Source organism: Macadamia integrifolia, chromosome 12 (assembly GCF_013358625.1).
Source record: "Macadamia integrifolia cultivar HAES 741 chromosome 12, SCU_Mint_v3, whole genome shotgun sequence".
Classification (NCBI taxonomy): Eukaryota; Viridiplantae; Streptophyta; class Magnoliopsida; order Proteales; family Proteaceae; genus Macadamia; species Macadamia integrifolia.
The window spans coordinates 20,402,815-20,415,653 of NC_056568.1; the positions used below are offsets into that span (position 1 = coordinate 20,402,815).

Here is a 12,839-nt window from a genome sequence, read left to right on the forward strand (position 1 = left end):
TTTTTCTTTGCAAACAGTTAGGCTGAAACAGGTTCACCATACACCATAAATAACAGTTAGGCTCTGTTTGGTAATGCTTCTGGAAATGTTTCATGTCAAAACCAGATTTCCGTTTCTGTGTTGAAAAATCGTTCACCCCCCCCACCTAAAATATGGTGTATGGTGAACCTGTTTCAGAAACGGTTTTACCTAGATAGGGATGAGGCAGACCAGTGATCAGCAGTGTTGAGGGAGAGCAGGATTGAGCGAGAGTTCTTCATGGATTCTTCACCACTCCAGTTCTTCAGAGTTGAAAGGAGACAGAGAAGGTTTTGGCCTTGGTGAAATTATTGGGGACATGAATTTTTTTCCAAATGAAACATTTCTTAAATGTTTCAACATTTCCTATTGTTTCCTGTTTTTTCTTTTTTACCCGGTTCGTTTAAAAAAAAAAAAAAGATGAAAAAATGAACCATGGACACCAAACGGAAGATTCCGTTTTCTTGTTACCGTAAAACGAAAAAATGCTAGAAACGTTTTTTTGACTACCAAATGCAACCTTAGTCTTGGATAGTTCATTGCAGCTTAACCGTATCCCAACTATTTGGGTGTGGTTACATGACTTCCATTCCACCATTTCAGTCCAACTACTCATTTTTTATGGAAGATTTGGTATGATACTGTTTATAACCATGCAATTGTGAAATCCAACTCAGTTTTGTTATCATCTGTATATTTTCTTGTTCAAAGACTTTGAATCAGCCACTCAGAGAAGTCTTCAATGAATTTTGGTACACAACTGTGGTTCTATTATTTTATGATTTTTATCATTTGGGAGGGCTGGTCTCATGGTTTTCCTCACAAATTATGGTTGTAGTTGGGTGGTACCTAGTTTGTAGCATTCACAATTAGTTTCTTTGCTTCCTCAACTAAATATTCCTATTCTACCAAAAAAAAAAAAAAAATTCCTCTCTCTGCTGCAGGGTCAATACAGGTCAACATTAGTTTGCCCTGTTTGCAAGAAAGTGTCTGTTACATTTGATCCATTCATGTACCTATCACTACCTCTACCTTCAACAACAATGCGGACAATGACTGTGACAATCTTGGGCACTGGTGGAACTGCACAGCCATGTCCAATAACAGTAACTGTGCCCAAGAATGGATATTGCAAGGATCTTATTCAGGCCTTGAGCAATGCTTGTTCCTTAAGGAGTGATGAGACCCTATTGGTATCTGAGGTATGATCTAATAAATTTGTTGAAATGAGTCAGACTTGCATGGAACTACAATTAGTTTGTGTACAGTGTGCATGTGCACACCTGGCCCAGGGGTTGCGTGGTTTGCCTTGGGACTTGGGAGTAGTAGTGGTGCATTAATACATTATTCCATTTTCAGTTTGTGTTGTAAGTATATGAATTTTTTTGCAGATATACACCAATCGCATTCTTCGTTATCTAGAGGAGCCATCTGATTCATTATCCTTGATTAGAGATGATGATCGGCTTGTCGCATATCGGTTACCAAAAGATCTTGACAGATTTCCTTTGGTTGTGTTCATGCATCAGCGGGTGGAGGAGTAAGCCATATATTGTTCTTATTATGATCTGATGTTAGCCTGGTGTTTTCTTCTTGATCTGGTTTCGTATGTATGCATTTTATTTCAATTTTAGGTTGGTGGTAGTAGTGCTTTATATTATTTTTAACATGTTGAAGTGCTACTTTATTTTATTGATGAGTAAAAATCTACTGTCTACTAATTAGCTAATGACTGGAAACGCTACCAAATTATTCGGTATGCAGTTAGCATGTGTCTAAAGGAAGAAAATGTACACTATATGGTTAGGATATCCGTTAGTATAAATTACATCTTAACACTGTGAGACAGTTAATTACCAATCTGCTTGGGTTTTATTAGAGATAAATAGGTAGGAGAACAACTTGAGTGGGTTTGTACTTTGAACTGTGGAACTTGTTTCCTAAAATGTCCAGCCTTCGTACTAAAAAGGAAAAAAAAGTTTCAGATGAGTGGGTTGGGTGGACTCCAGAGCCAGCCGAGCATAATATGAGCTCTGAGATGAGTTTCAGCTATTTTATTACTTAAAGTTTCTGTGTGTGTATGTACTGATACCTATGATAAAAAAAATATAAATAAGGTTGTTAGACAAGTGATATGTGAACAAACGTGAGATTTGTATAATTTAAGGAAGAAGATACATGAGGATATACGATGTTGTATACAAACTTGACCATTCTTCGGTTTGAGATACATATATTTTTATATGTATTAAGGATACATACTCTCTGTGCAAGCTTAATCCTTCTGGGGTTCAAGATACGTGTATTATATATAATAAGGATTATACATAGTATGTGCTCAGGTTTTAGGTTGGGCCAGAGTATTGGTTCCTGAAGGTGCTGGACCTTAAGCCCTGCTAGTTCTTTTTAATTAAATTTTGTAATTAACTCAAAGAGGAATACTGCCTTAGTTATTTAGATTTATGAGCAATGGAGCAGTTCAAGTGTGTTATTTTTTCTGATTCGTTGTCCTTTATCTGTTTGAAACTAGCAGTTGTGGAGGGCTATTAAGTAAGTTGCTCATAATTTTGGCATGAAAATGGAGCATAGACATGTTTTTATCGCATTAGTGAGGGTGTTAATTGGTTTGTTCCGGGTTTTTGGTTTCGTTCAGAATACCATCAGTACAAAATGAACCAAACTGAAACTGAGCAAATTTTGATACCCTTAAACTGAAGCCGAACTGAATCGGTTCGTCCTATCATAGTTGGCAATGCGGCAAGGCGACCTCAGGTGGTGGAGGGTTCCTAAGCGCCTAGGAAACAAGGCGTTGCCTAGGTGACCCAGGCACCTAGGTGTTTTTTATTTTTTTATTTTTTTTATTTATATATTTTTATTATATTTATTTTTTTCCATCTTTTCTAACATTATTTAGTATTCTAGATATACCTTGTATCATAAAAAAATCAACATTAAGCCATATCAAGTCATCAAAATTCAACATTAAGACACATTAAGTCATCAAAAATCAATATTAAGTCACATTAAGTTTTCCAAAATTAACATTTAGAGAAATCTTCTTGTTCTCTAATAAGTTTGACAGGTTAAATATATATATTTTTTTTACATGAGACTTTTTATAATAGCTAGAGCACAAAACCGGCTTTCCAACAAGTCTAAGATTACATAAATCTAAGTTGTAATGACAAAGTTACGTTCCGGTCAAACTTATTTTAAAGTGTGCGAATGTTAATATCGCCTGGAATGAAAATAATTTTATGGACATCAAAATAGAAGATTATTTTACCGCATTTTTGGTTTTAACAATGTTTTACCACTGTAAGATTTATAAAATTTCAGAATTGATTAAAACCCAAGCATTTGAAGGTTAAAAATCGCCCCAACAACAAAAAATCCAGTTTTTGTTCTTGGTCGAGGGGGTTATTTTTTTCCTTTTGGAATTTGATTTTTAAACTATTTTTATTAGATTCAAATAGGTGGGTATTTGCTTATTTATAAATAATATCTTAAGTAAAAACATTTAATTAAATGATATTTGACATAAACAAATGTTGCGCCTTGCAGTAAGACGACAGTCGCCCAGACCCAAACTAGGCCGCCTGGATGCCTCAACAACTATGTTCCTATTCAGTTTCCCTCTTCCTCCTTCACCTCTCTCTCCACTGACTACCGTGATTCTGTATGCAATCTCTCTCAGGTTTTTCAGATGTAGGTTTCCAAGTTCCATTCCCATTTCAGCAACTCCCCTCCAAGTCCCTCTTCCTTCATGGTTCCCCTTTTCATCTCCTTTCCTCGTCCCTCTTCCTCCCTCCCCCCTCTCATGGGTATCTTTCCCCACTCAAGCTCAGAAAACCTTGAGAATAGAACTTGGGGTTTTCAGTTCCTGAGTTGGTTCTTCCCCAAATTGAGAACAAGAGGGTAAACTGAACACTAGATCTACTCTTTTTGAGGTTTTTTTTTTTGCATGAAATCTACTCTTGGCTTCCTTTTCCTTTCTTCGGAGGGCTATCTTCATCTCTTTTGGTGCCCTCGCAGCTGCCTTCTCTGCCTGCAAATAAACCACGTGAGGGTGAGGGTGAGGGTAGTTGGGGATAAGAAGGAAAAGGGTTGGAGAGGGGGAGAATGGGATCAAGTAAAAGACTGTAGTAAGTTGGGGACCATGATTTGAGAAGGGAAAAATCAAATTATTTATGCTCATTTGTGTACCACACCCGTTATTTTAATTAATAAACATTACCTTTTTGGGTTTTGGAGGAGCATTATTTTAGATTTGGTTCGAGTGACACCTCATTCGTTTAGGTTCAAACTGGCAGTTTAGACTAAAATCAAAACCGAGCTGAATGAAATTCAATTTCCAAAACCAAAACCAAACCGAATTTTTCAGTTTGATTTGGTTCAGTTTTAAATGGCTGCTTTCAGTTACGGTTTTGATTCTGCTTCTAAATTGACACCCTTATTTATTTGGTACTTGGCCATCTCTGTATGCCATATGTGCATTGTAACTGTGGTTTATTTCCCTGCTAAAGTAATTTAGCTTTTGTGGCTGTCTGACTGATTCCGTTGAAAGTAGATCATTTCATATATTGTATCCCTTTTATTCACTCGGAACTTTCTGATGTGAACGTTTATATTGTCAGGCAGTACATCCATGGGAAGGCGACCCATTGTATGAAGCCGTTTGGCATTCCTCTTGTATCAAGGCTCTGTAATGTTGTTAATGGATCAGATATCCGTGAACTTTTCCTGAAATTGCTGGAGCCATTTCTAATACACAATGACGGTGCCTTAGATGCTGTTGATGATATTGAAAACAAAGCAAAAGATGAAGTTACTCAGATGGATGATGTGACAAGCCTTTGTAGTGGTGGAAATACAGCTGATGAAATGGGTGATGGCCCGCTTTCTGATACTGAATTTCAGTTCTATCTGACAGATGGGAGGTGTACAGTAAAGGACTCGAAGATAGAAATGAATGAGCCAGTGGTGGTAACAGGGTCACCGAAGCGGTTTTTTGTGCTTGTGTCTTGGCCTAATGAAAAGATTGAGCTGTATGACACATGCATTCTCAGTTCATTACCTGAGGTCTTTAAGCCCAGCTTTATTATGAGAAGGCCTCAGGAATCTGTTTCTCTATATGCATGCCTCGAGGCATTTCTGAAGGAGGAGCCATTAGGACCAGAAGATATGTGGTGAGTATGTAGTGCCCTTTTAGAAGCATAATTACGTGGTTCTTTTATAAACTCAAGGTTTATACTGGTTGTTAGTAAAGTATCAAGCATGTTTAGTCTGCTGATAAGGAGATCCTGGATTATTGTCTGTTCTGGCAACCACAACTTGTTCTAGTTACTTGAAAATTTGATTGCTCATGTTCGTCATCATATGTATTCTTGTTTAACATTGTTTCAAATATTCAGGTTTGGTTACAAGAATCCTCTTTCGTTGTTGTGTTCTTTTAAGTGTTTTAAGCTTCTATTTAGTGTAATATTTTCTCTTTACATTGATTGATGCTCTTTTTTCCTTCCTGTCTTCTTTATAGAGGCGCATGTGATCTTCTTGATGAGTGCAGATATTGCCTTTTTCAACATGAAGAGCACATATCAAACATTCCTATATACTATCACCAATTGGGGATACATCCATGTTCTTGATTTCGCCATGATTTCCTTCTCATTTGTACTTCCTGTTTCTTCTTGGTTCACCATTAAGCATCCAATTCGTTTTGCATAAGAGGATTGTTCTTTTATTGGCTATCTTTCCATTCCGTGAAATCTAGTAGGTCATGTTGCCTTCTTTTAATCAAAAGGATGAATATACTGACCGTGAATGTTACATAAATTATTCAGATTTTCACGGTTTTTGCTCTGCCTCTTCTTTGCTCGTCTGTGGTCTGGCTTGTTTGATAATATTTATGTGCTAAACTTCAGGTACTGCCCTGGCTGCAAGAAGCATCGGCAAGCGAGCAAGAAACTAGATCTCTGGAGATTGCCAGAGATTCTTGTCATTCATCTAAAGAGGTTCTCATATAGCCGGTTCATGAAGAACAAACTTGAGACATTTGTCGACTTCCCCATTCATGGCCTTGACTTGTCTACCTACATTGCTCACAATAACAGCCAGTTGTCCCATCGCTACATGCTATATGCAATTAGTAATCATTTTGGGGGCATGGGAGGTGGTCATTATACCGCCTTTGTCCATGTGAGTAGTATTTCTACCTTTTCTTGTTTTATCATGTTGGTTGTGTTGTCAAAGGCTTCATCTGTATTGTTTTTCCTTTTCCATTGTCAAAGTGAGGATATGTCAGAAATAGGACAGCTAAGATTTCTGTCGCCATGCTTTACCTTTTTCCTTGGTATGGCTTTGATATCTATTGATGTCTTCTTTAATGTGTGCTCATCTGAATCTACTAACTTCATCTTTTTCTTATGTAGCATGGGGGTACTCAGTGGTATGATTTTGATGACAGCCATGTTTTCCCTGTTAGTGAGGACAAGATAAAGACATCAGCTGCTTATGTTCTTTTTTACATGAGAGTCACAGATTCATAAAATCATATATACAAATAGGGTAACTTCTAACCATTGGAAACTATTAGAATTATCTGGATGGTCCTCTTCTTTTTTGGTAGCTTTATGTGTATCATCTGACAGTAGCATTCTTTTGTTGTCGGCTCTGCATAGTTTGGATTAACCTACCGGCATATGGTTGAATAAGAAAGGTGGATTTTGAGAGTAATGTTGGTGGCATAGATGACTGTAATATAGTAACAGATAAGAGTTGAGAATTCTTACTTTATAGGCACTTCTATGTATCCACTGTAAGTTCTTTACGTTTATAACTTTCTATTAAACAAGAATCTACCCCCGATTTTTATATTTCTGAAAGGGATGGCAGCTTCAATCAAATTAAGATGTATTTGTTGATTATTCTTAGTGATCTGTCCTTCGTGAGTTTCTTGGTCATATAATTGCTATTTTTTGAATATTATTTTTCTGTGTAGTGGTCATGTACACTATCAACTAATGTCTTTTGTTTTCTAACACACGTAGTCTACAAGTTTATAGACTTTGGAAAGATGTGTTTTGAATGTATCAAGAGGTTTGCAGCTACAACTCATACCATTTACTTGTGGTTAATAAGTTTCAGGATCCATTTAATGAGACATTTCGAATCTAAAACTTGTAAGGATTGTAATTTCTCAGTTGTCTTTATTTGCAGCTGGACATCTGCTGTAGGGAAATGGATGTGGATTTGTTACTGTATCAGAACACTCTTAGTGGCTCCTTTGTGTGGTATGCTGATCAGCTTAAACATGATTACACTCGTGTTTCAATTACTATAGTGTGGGATAATTGTTTTAGGTCTGGGGTTTTACAATCATAGATAATCCTATTACTGTCGTCAGAAAATGGTTAAGAAGTAATATATGAGATGGATTTTGTATAAGGCTATTCACGCGATGGGGTTGGCTACATGGATTCAAAGACAATATTAATAATATAATATAAAGAACAGAACATGTCACAACACCACGACAATAGAAACCCACCTAAATTGGCTACAATAATTTACATAGATCCTTGTCCTCCAAATAGCTTTATTTGATGTTGTTAGAGTGTATGAGAGCATGTGTCGGTTGGAGGGTTGTGGGTGACCATAGACTTTCATACTGTGGAATTAATTTGATATATCTTTGCTAGTGTCCTATTAAGTTTAGGATAGTTGTCAGCTAATTAGTTGAGTTAGTTTTTTATTTTGATTATGCATTCTATTTTTTTTTAATTGGGTTATGACTATGTAATAGGTAGTCTATATATTGAATGAAAGGGGAAGCCCAACCACACGGTTGTGACTGCCAAGTTACACCAATCTCTTTGTCTCTCTTATTTCTTCTTTTTTCATTCTGATTCTCAAATCTTTAGAGGTTTTAATTGAGACAAGCAAGACTAAACTGTGCACGTCTTATCTCACTACTCCTATGGTCATTTTAGGTCTGTCCCTAACCATTTAATGGTTTTCGCAGATCAACTTAACTTTGCCTTCTCCCAAAGACCCATTCAAATAATTTTTTTGTAGACAACCAATATTAAAGCAATATAGAGAAACCAAACAACATTAAGACTTCTGAAATTACTCCAGATGCTTATATTTGAAATCGGGATTCTTGTTTCATAAGCAGACTGATATTTCATTTACAATGAGCCTCCTTTTCAGAAATCTTGGAATGAATAACTTGTCTGGCTGAAGTAACTGCACTAGATATCAGCACGCTATTTAGGTTAGCGTATTTTGGGCTTGGTAAATGTTTTAGGCTTTTAGCTCTAAAATAGAACCAACTTTCAATCAGTCTCCAGAGACGGGGAAATGAAATAGGAGAATAAAATTGACTTTAGGGTAATAATTTTGAAAGTGGGAAATACCTTCCCACTTGGTGATGTTTCCATTAAGTTATACCTTGAAGCTCTCGCCTCTCCTACCCAATACCTACCTTGAACCAGATCTTCTCCATCGTGTCAACCAGATCTTCTCCATCGTGTCGGTTGCCCAACGCACATCTTTGTGAAGGATGGGGGTGCACGGCCATGTACTGCCAGCTGTCTGATGCGTGCTGGATAAGATCTGGGTCCTCTCCACCCCTCCCCAAAAAAGGTATTTACATCTATACATTGAATTCCACAAATTGAGTACTACGAAAATTGGAAGAAAAAATCCTGCCAGTATGGTGTTTGCCTACGCTTGGACACATGCGAGTGTGAAAAGATCATGCTACCCCCTGCCCCGTGTGTTGAAGATGCTCTCATGTGCTGATGTAGGCAACACCACAAGACAAATTGGGTTCTCTCTCCCCAAGAAAATTCCCAAATTGATCCAAATGGTGCATTCACCAAATATTTTGCCTCTACTGTGATTCATCAAACTTTTGGTCATTGAATGCCACAATTTCCAAGGGTTTGAGAGGAATCTGCAGGGTTGCATTTCTTGGGAATTCCAAGGGAATGAGATATGAGGAAGCTACACGCTCTGCAACTGCAGGAGACAAGTGATGAATGTTGGGGTCAAAATCATATCCATGGGTTTATTTATTTATTTATTTCCCACCCGATTGAACGCATTCCTTTTGACACTCAATTAGCAAGGTTACAGATATTGTTTTAATTTCATTCTATAATTTGTAAGCCACTAAATCCTTGAGGACCACAGTTGAAGTATCCTAGTTATAAAACAATGCCATATGGGCCACAGCCCAGGAGCCCAACAATCAATCCCGCAGGTAAACTCAATTTGGTGTGGGTCTATAATTCATTTTTCAAAAGAAATTAACTTCAATTTTAATGTTGAAGCCTGATTGTTCTCTATTTTTTTTTATTATTTTTTATTTTTTATTTTTACCTTAATGCATTATAGATTCAGAATCTATTCCAAGAATGCATAAAAAATACAACTTAAGTAACATGTCTCCCTACAACTCTCCAGCTCGTACCAAACACTATTTTGGTTGGGTCCTACTAATGAGAATTGATCACTCAATAAGCTAGAACCAACCAATCCATGGTTTGAATAATTGGAGTTGAATTGGGTGAATGGCCTAACTTGAATTGAAATTGGATTCACCCAATCACAATTCCTTATGATTATGTGAACCCTATTCTAAATCATTTTTTTGAGAACCATTCAACTTTCACTGAAAGTAGTGAAGAACAATAAACACTCACGTGTGAGTAGCCACAAGAAGGTAAGAGGAGTAGAACTCAGAACCACATGCTACCTAAGGCGAAGGTCCCTTGCTAACTCAGCTATCCCCTTGGGGTATCTATTTTGAATCACTTAGTGTCATATGTTTGATCTTCATTTTTTTTGCCATTCTTTCTTTCTTTCAATCAATAAAATAGTTGAAAATCAACTATCCTTGTATCCTAAGTTAAGTAAATAGGAGAAAGAAAAAAGGGCTAAAAAATCATAAATCAGAAAGAAAAAAAAATCTTTGTTTCTTGAACCTGGAGTCAATTTCATCATGCCATATAGTAATAGAAAAAGGAATACTCAATGCCCTAGTTAGCAATTCGGCCAAACCAAAATTTTCTGAATTATATGAAAAATTTGACCTAATCCAAATAAAAAATAAAAAAGGTAAAATTTGTGATTTTTTCTAATTTGATTATAAAAGGTGAATAAATCAGGCCGAACCAAAATTTTCAGTTCACTTAAATGCACTTAAAAAAAAAAAAATCCACTAGACCAAAATAGGGTTTTCCACTTTTCCCATCTTTCTCCACAATTTTTCGCCTCAAGACTCAATTGCTCAAACCCCTTGTTTTGCATCTAGCGACTACCCAAGTACATGAATATTCTTGAAGTCTTGAGTCTCTTGAATCTCTTCTCTGCTAGTTGCAGGCACACAAACACAAGTATGTGTTCTTCTTAAACCCTTTTTTTTTTTGAGTGTTTAGTTTTTCAAGCTTTGAATCTGAATCCTTCATTCTGTCTAACACTAGCCTATGGTCTTTAACTATTAATGCTATTTGAATCTGAATCTTTCTAGCACCGTTCGTTCTGTTGGGCTTTTCTTGAGTAATTGTTATGTCAAAGGCCCCGTTTGATTTATTTGGATTTGAATCCTTCTAGCACCGTTTGATTTATTTGGATATTGCTTCCATGGTGATTTTCCCATTCTGAAAATAACCTTAAATTTTCCATCCTAGAAAGTCGAACCTAAAACTGTTCAAGGATGGAGCTTGCCTAGGAGAAATAATATATAACAAAAGATGATTATGATTGGATAAGCTCTCTACTCTCTACTTATCCATCTTCAATGGATAAGTCCACGGAAAAATGATTAGAAGTAGTGGCAATAGAGGTGAATTTGCATGTTTTGATCGCCAAGATACAATAAAAAAAAAAAAAAATCTGAATTTTTTGTCAAAATTTTATTTTTGTAAATGAATAATTCTCGAATTTGAATCTAATTTTTATTCTATCTATTTTTTTAATCGAACTTAAAAATTAATCAATCGAATTATTCCGAATAATTCTCCATCCAAATAATTTATAAATCCAAATTTACTAACTAGTCAATGCAGAAGGCTATTGCATGTATGAGATTTGAAAAGATTAAAAAAAAAAAGAAAAAAGATTTCATTAAAAAAAAGAAAAAAGTACGAGATTTGAAAAGACAAAAACTACACAATTTTACCAAATGCCACCTGATAGTGGATCAAAATCCTCTGTTTTTCTCATCCCTGTTTTTCCTTGTTTTGCTACCTGCAGAACACGACACGTGGACAACAGAAGATTCAACGGTCAAGGTTGGGTGAGGATTATTACATCCGATGTGTTGGTCTTAAAATTATCCATGTGTCATGTTTTGTAGGTAGCAAAACATAGAAAAACAGGGATGAGAAAAACAGAGGATTATTTTCCCCTAATAGTACATTTTCCTTAATGATTTTTAAGTGAAACGTGGATTATTACTTGATCTCACTATTAATGTTGAGATCTGTTCGTGGTCTGAAAAGCTTGAAGCCCACCATTCATTAGAAGGTAAAAGTGATTCAGACAGATTAAGGGGTGATGGACAAGACACACTGAGAGATGCCCAACCCAATTCTGCCAATATTCAATCAGGGCATGTGCAACAGTGTGAAGCTGTTTAATGTTTCTGCACGCTTAGATTTTGATTAGAACCTGAAAGCTGAGACCCGTCCTTTTCTCCATGGTTGTGTGTGTGTGTGCATGCGTGGAGTTATCAATGAGAGAGAGAGAGAGAGAGAGAGAGATCATGATCATATTAACAGTTGTAAAGTGAAAGAACATTTAATCGAATATATGGTTAATTTATGAATGTTGAACATGACCACCATGGATGGACGGTCAAGGGCCATTAATTTCTTGAGATCTTTCCACCTCGGATGGTTAAATGAATCTTCACCACCATGGAGAGAGAAATCTCTTCACCAATCACTTCTTATGGCAGTTGATGGGATGGACCAACGTTCATGTCTGATTCAGCTGTACTGTACACACTTGGGATCTCTTTTTATTCCAAGAATGCTTCTCAGGGGTCGAGATACTCCAAATGGCAGGATGTGAGACATGTGCGAAAAGTGAAAGAAAATTTTGCTATCTCCATTTCATCATGAATAGATGAATTTTTTTTCCATAAATTCTACCAGAAAACTGTAAAATTAAGATGGATCAAGTTTCTCTAAGACCATGGTGATCTGTTCATTGTGTGGCTTTAGGGCCAATCGATTTGGTGGGGGGAGGGGGAGGATAAGGGGTCTCATCCATTTGATCATTATGTGGGCAAGGAAAACTTCTTCTAATTATTAAGATTATGTTTTCAAAATAACCCTTCTTTAGATTTAATCGGTAGATTACTATTTCTTGTGCAACTTTTTTTCTTTCTTTCCTGGTGGGATTGTATATTTTTTGGATAATTGAATGCATGGTGATTCATTAAGAACAGTTATCAATCATCAGTATTCAATTCATGGTCTGTCATTTTTATTGTTTTCACAAAGCTTTTCAACTCCACCTCCTTTAATGAGATATATGATTTTTTTTTGTGTGAGTTAATGGAAAATTAATTAAAGGAGTCTAATATTAATCTTGATCTAATTTCAATTAATGAAGCATACAGTTGACATATTAATTGGCTTTTTCGCCTTTAATTGCAAGCAACCTCCATCTCCATATATAAAGGACTATTTTTTTCCTAATGATTTATTAAGGGTATTGTGTATTGAACATTTTTTTTTTTATAGTACTTTTTTTTCTTGGAATGTGAAAATTGTGATTCCACTTTTTTTTTTTTTTTTTTT

General features: G+C 36.1%; 1 protein-coding gene across 3 annotated transcripts in view; it reads left to right on the top strand.

The window, feature by feature from the left end:
- Positions 1 to 6,950, top strand: part of LOC122058180 (ubiquitin carboxyl-terminal hydrolase 8-like) — a 19,823-nt gene extending 12,873 nt beyond the window's left edge. Inside the window, exons 9-14 of one of the 3 annotated variants that reach the window (XM_042620719.1) lie at positions 963 to 1,220; positions 1,410 to 1,558; positions 4,656 to 5,207; positions 5,943 to 6,216; positions 6,450 to 6,585; positions 6,699 to 6,950. In XM_042620719.1, the coding sequence (XP_042476653.1) occupies positions 963 to 1,220; positions 1,410 to 1,558; positions 4,656 to 5,207; positions 5,943 to 6,216; positions 6,450 to 6,566 (1,350 nt within the window). In that variant the 3' untranslated portion in view covers positions 6,567 to 6,585; positions 6,699 to 6,950. Of the gene's footprint in view, positions 1 to 962; positions 1,221 to 1,409; positions 1,559 to 4,655; positions 5,208 to 5,942; positions 6,217 to 6,449 lie in introns of all 3 variants that reach the window. The other 2 variants (XM_042620718.1, XM_042620720.1) reach the window with 2 other exon arrangements.
- The last annotated feature ends 5,889 nt before the right edge of the window (positions 6,951 to 12,839 follow it).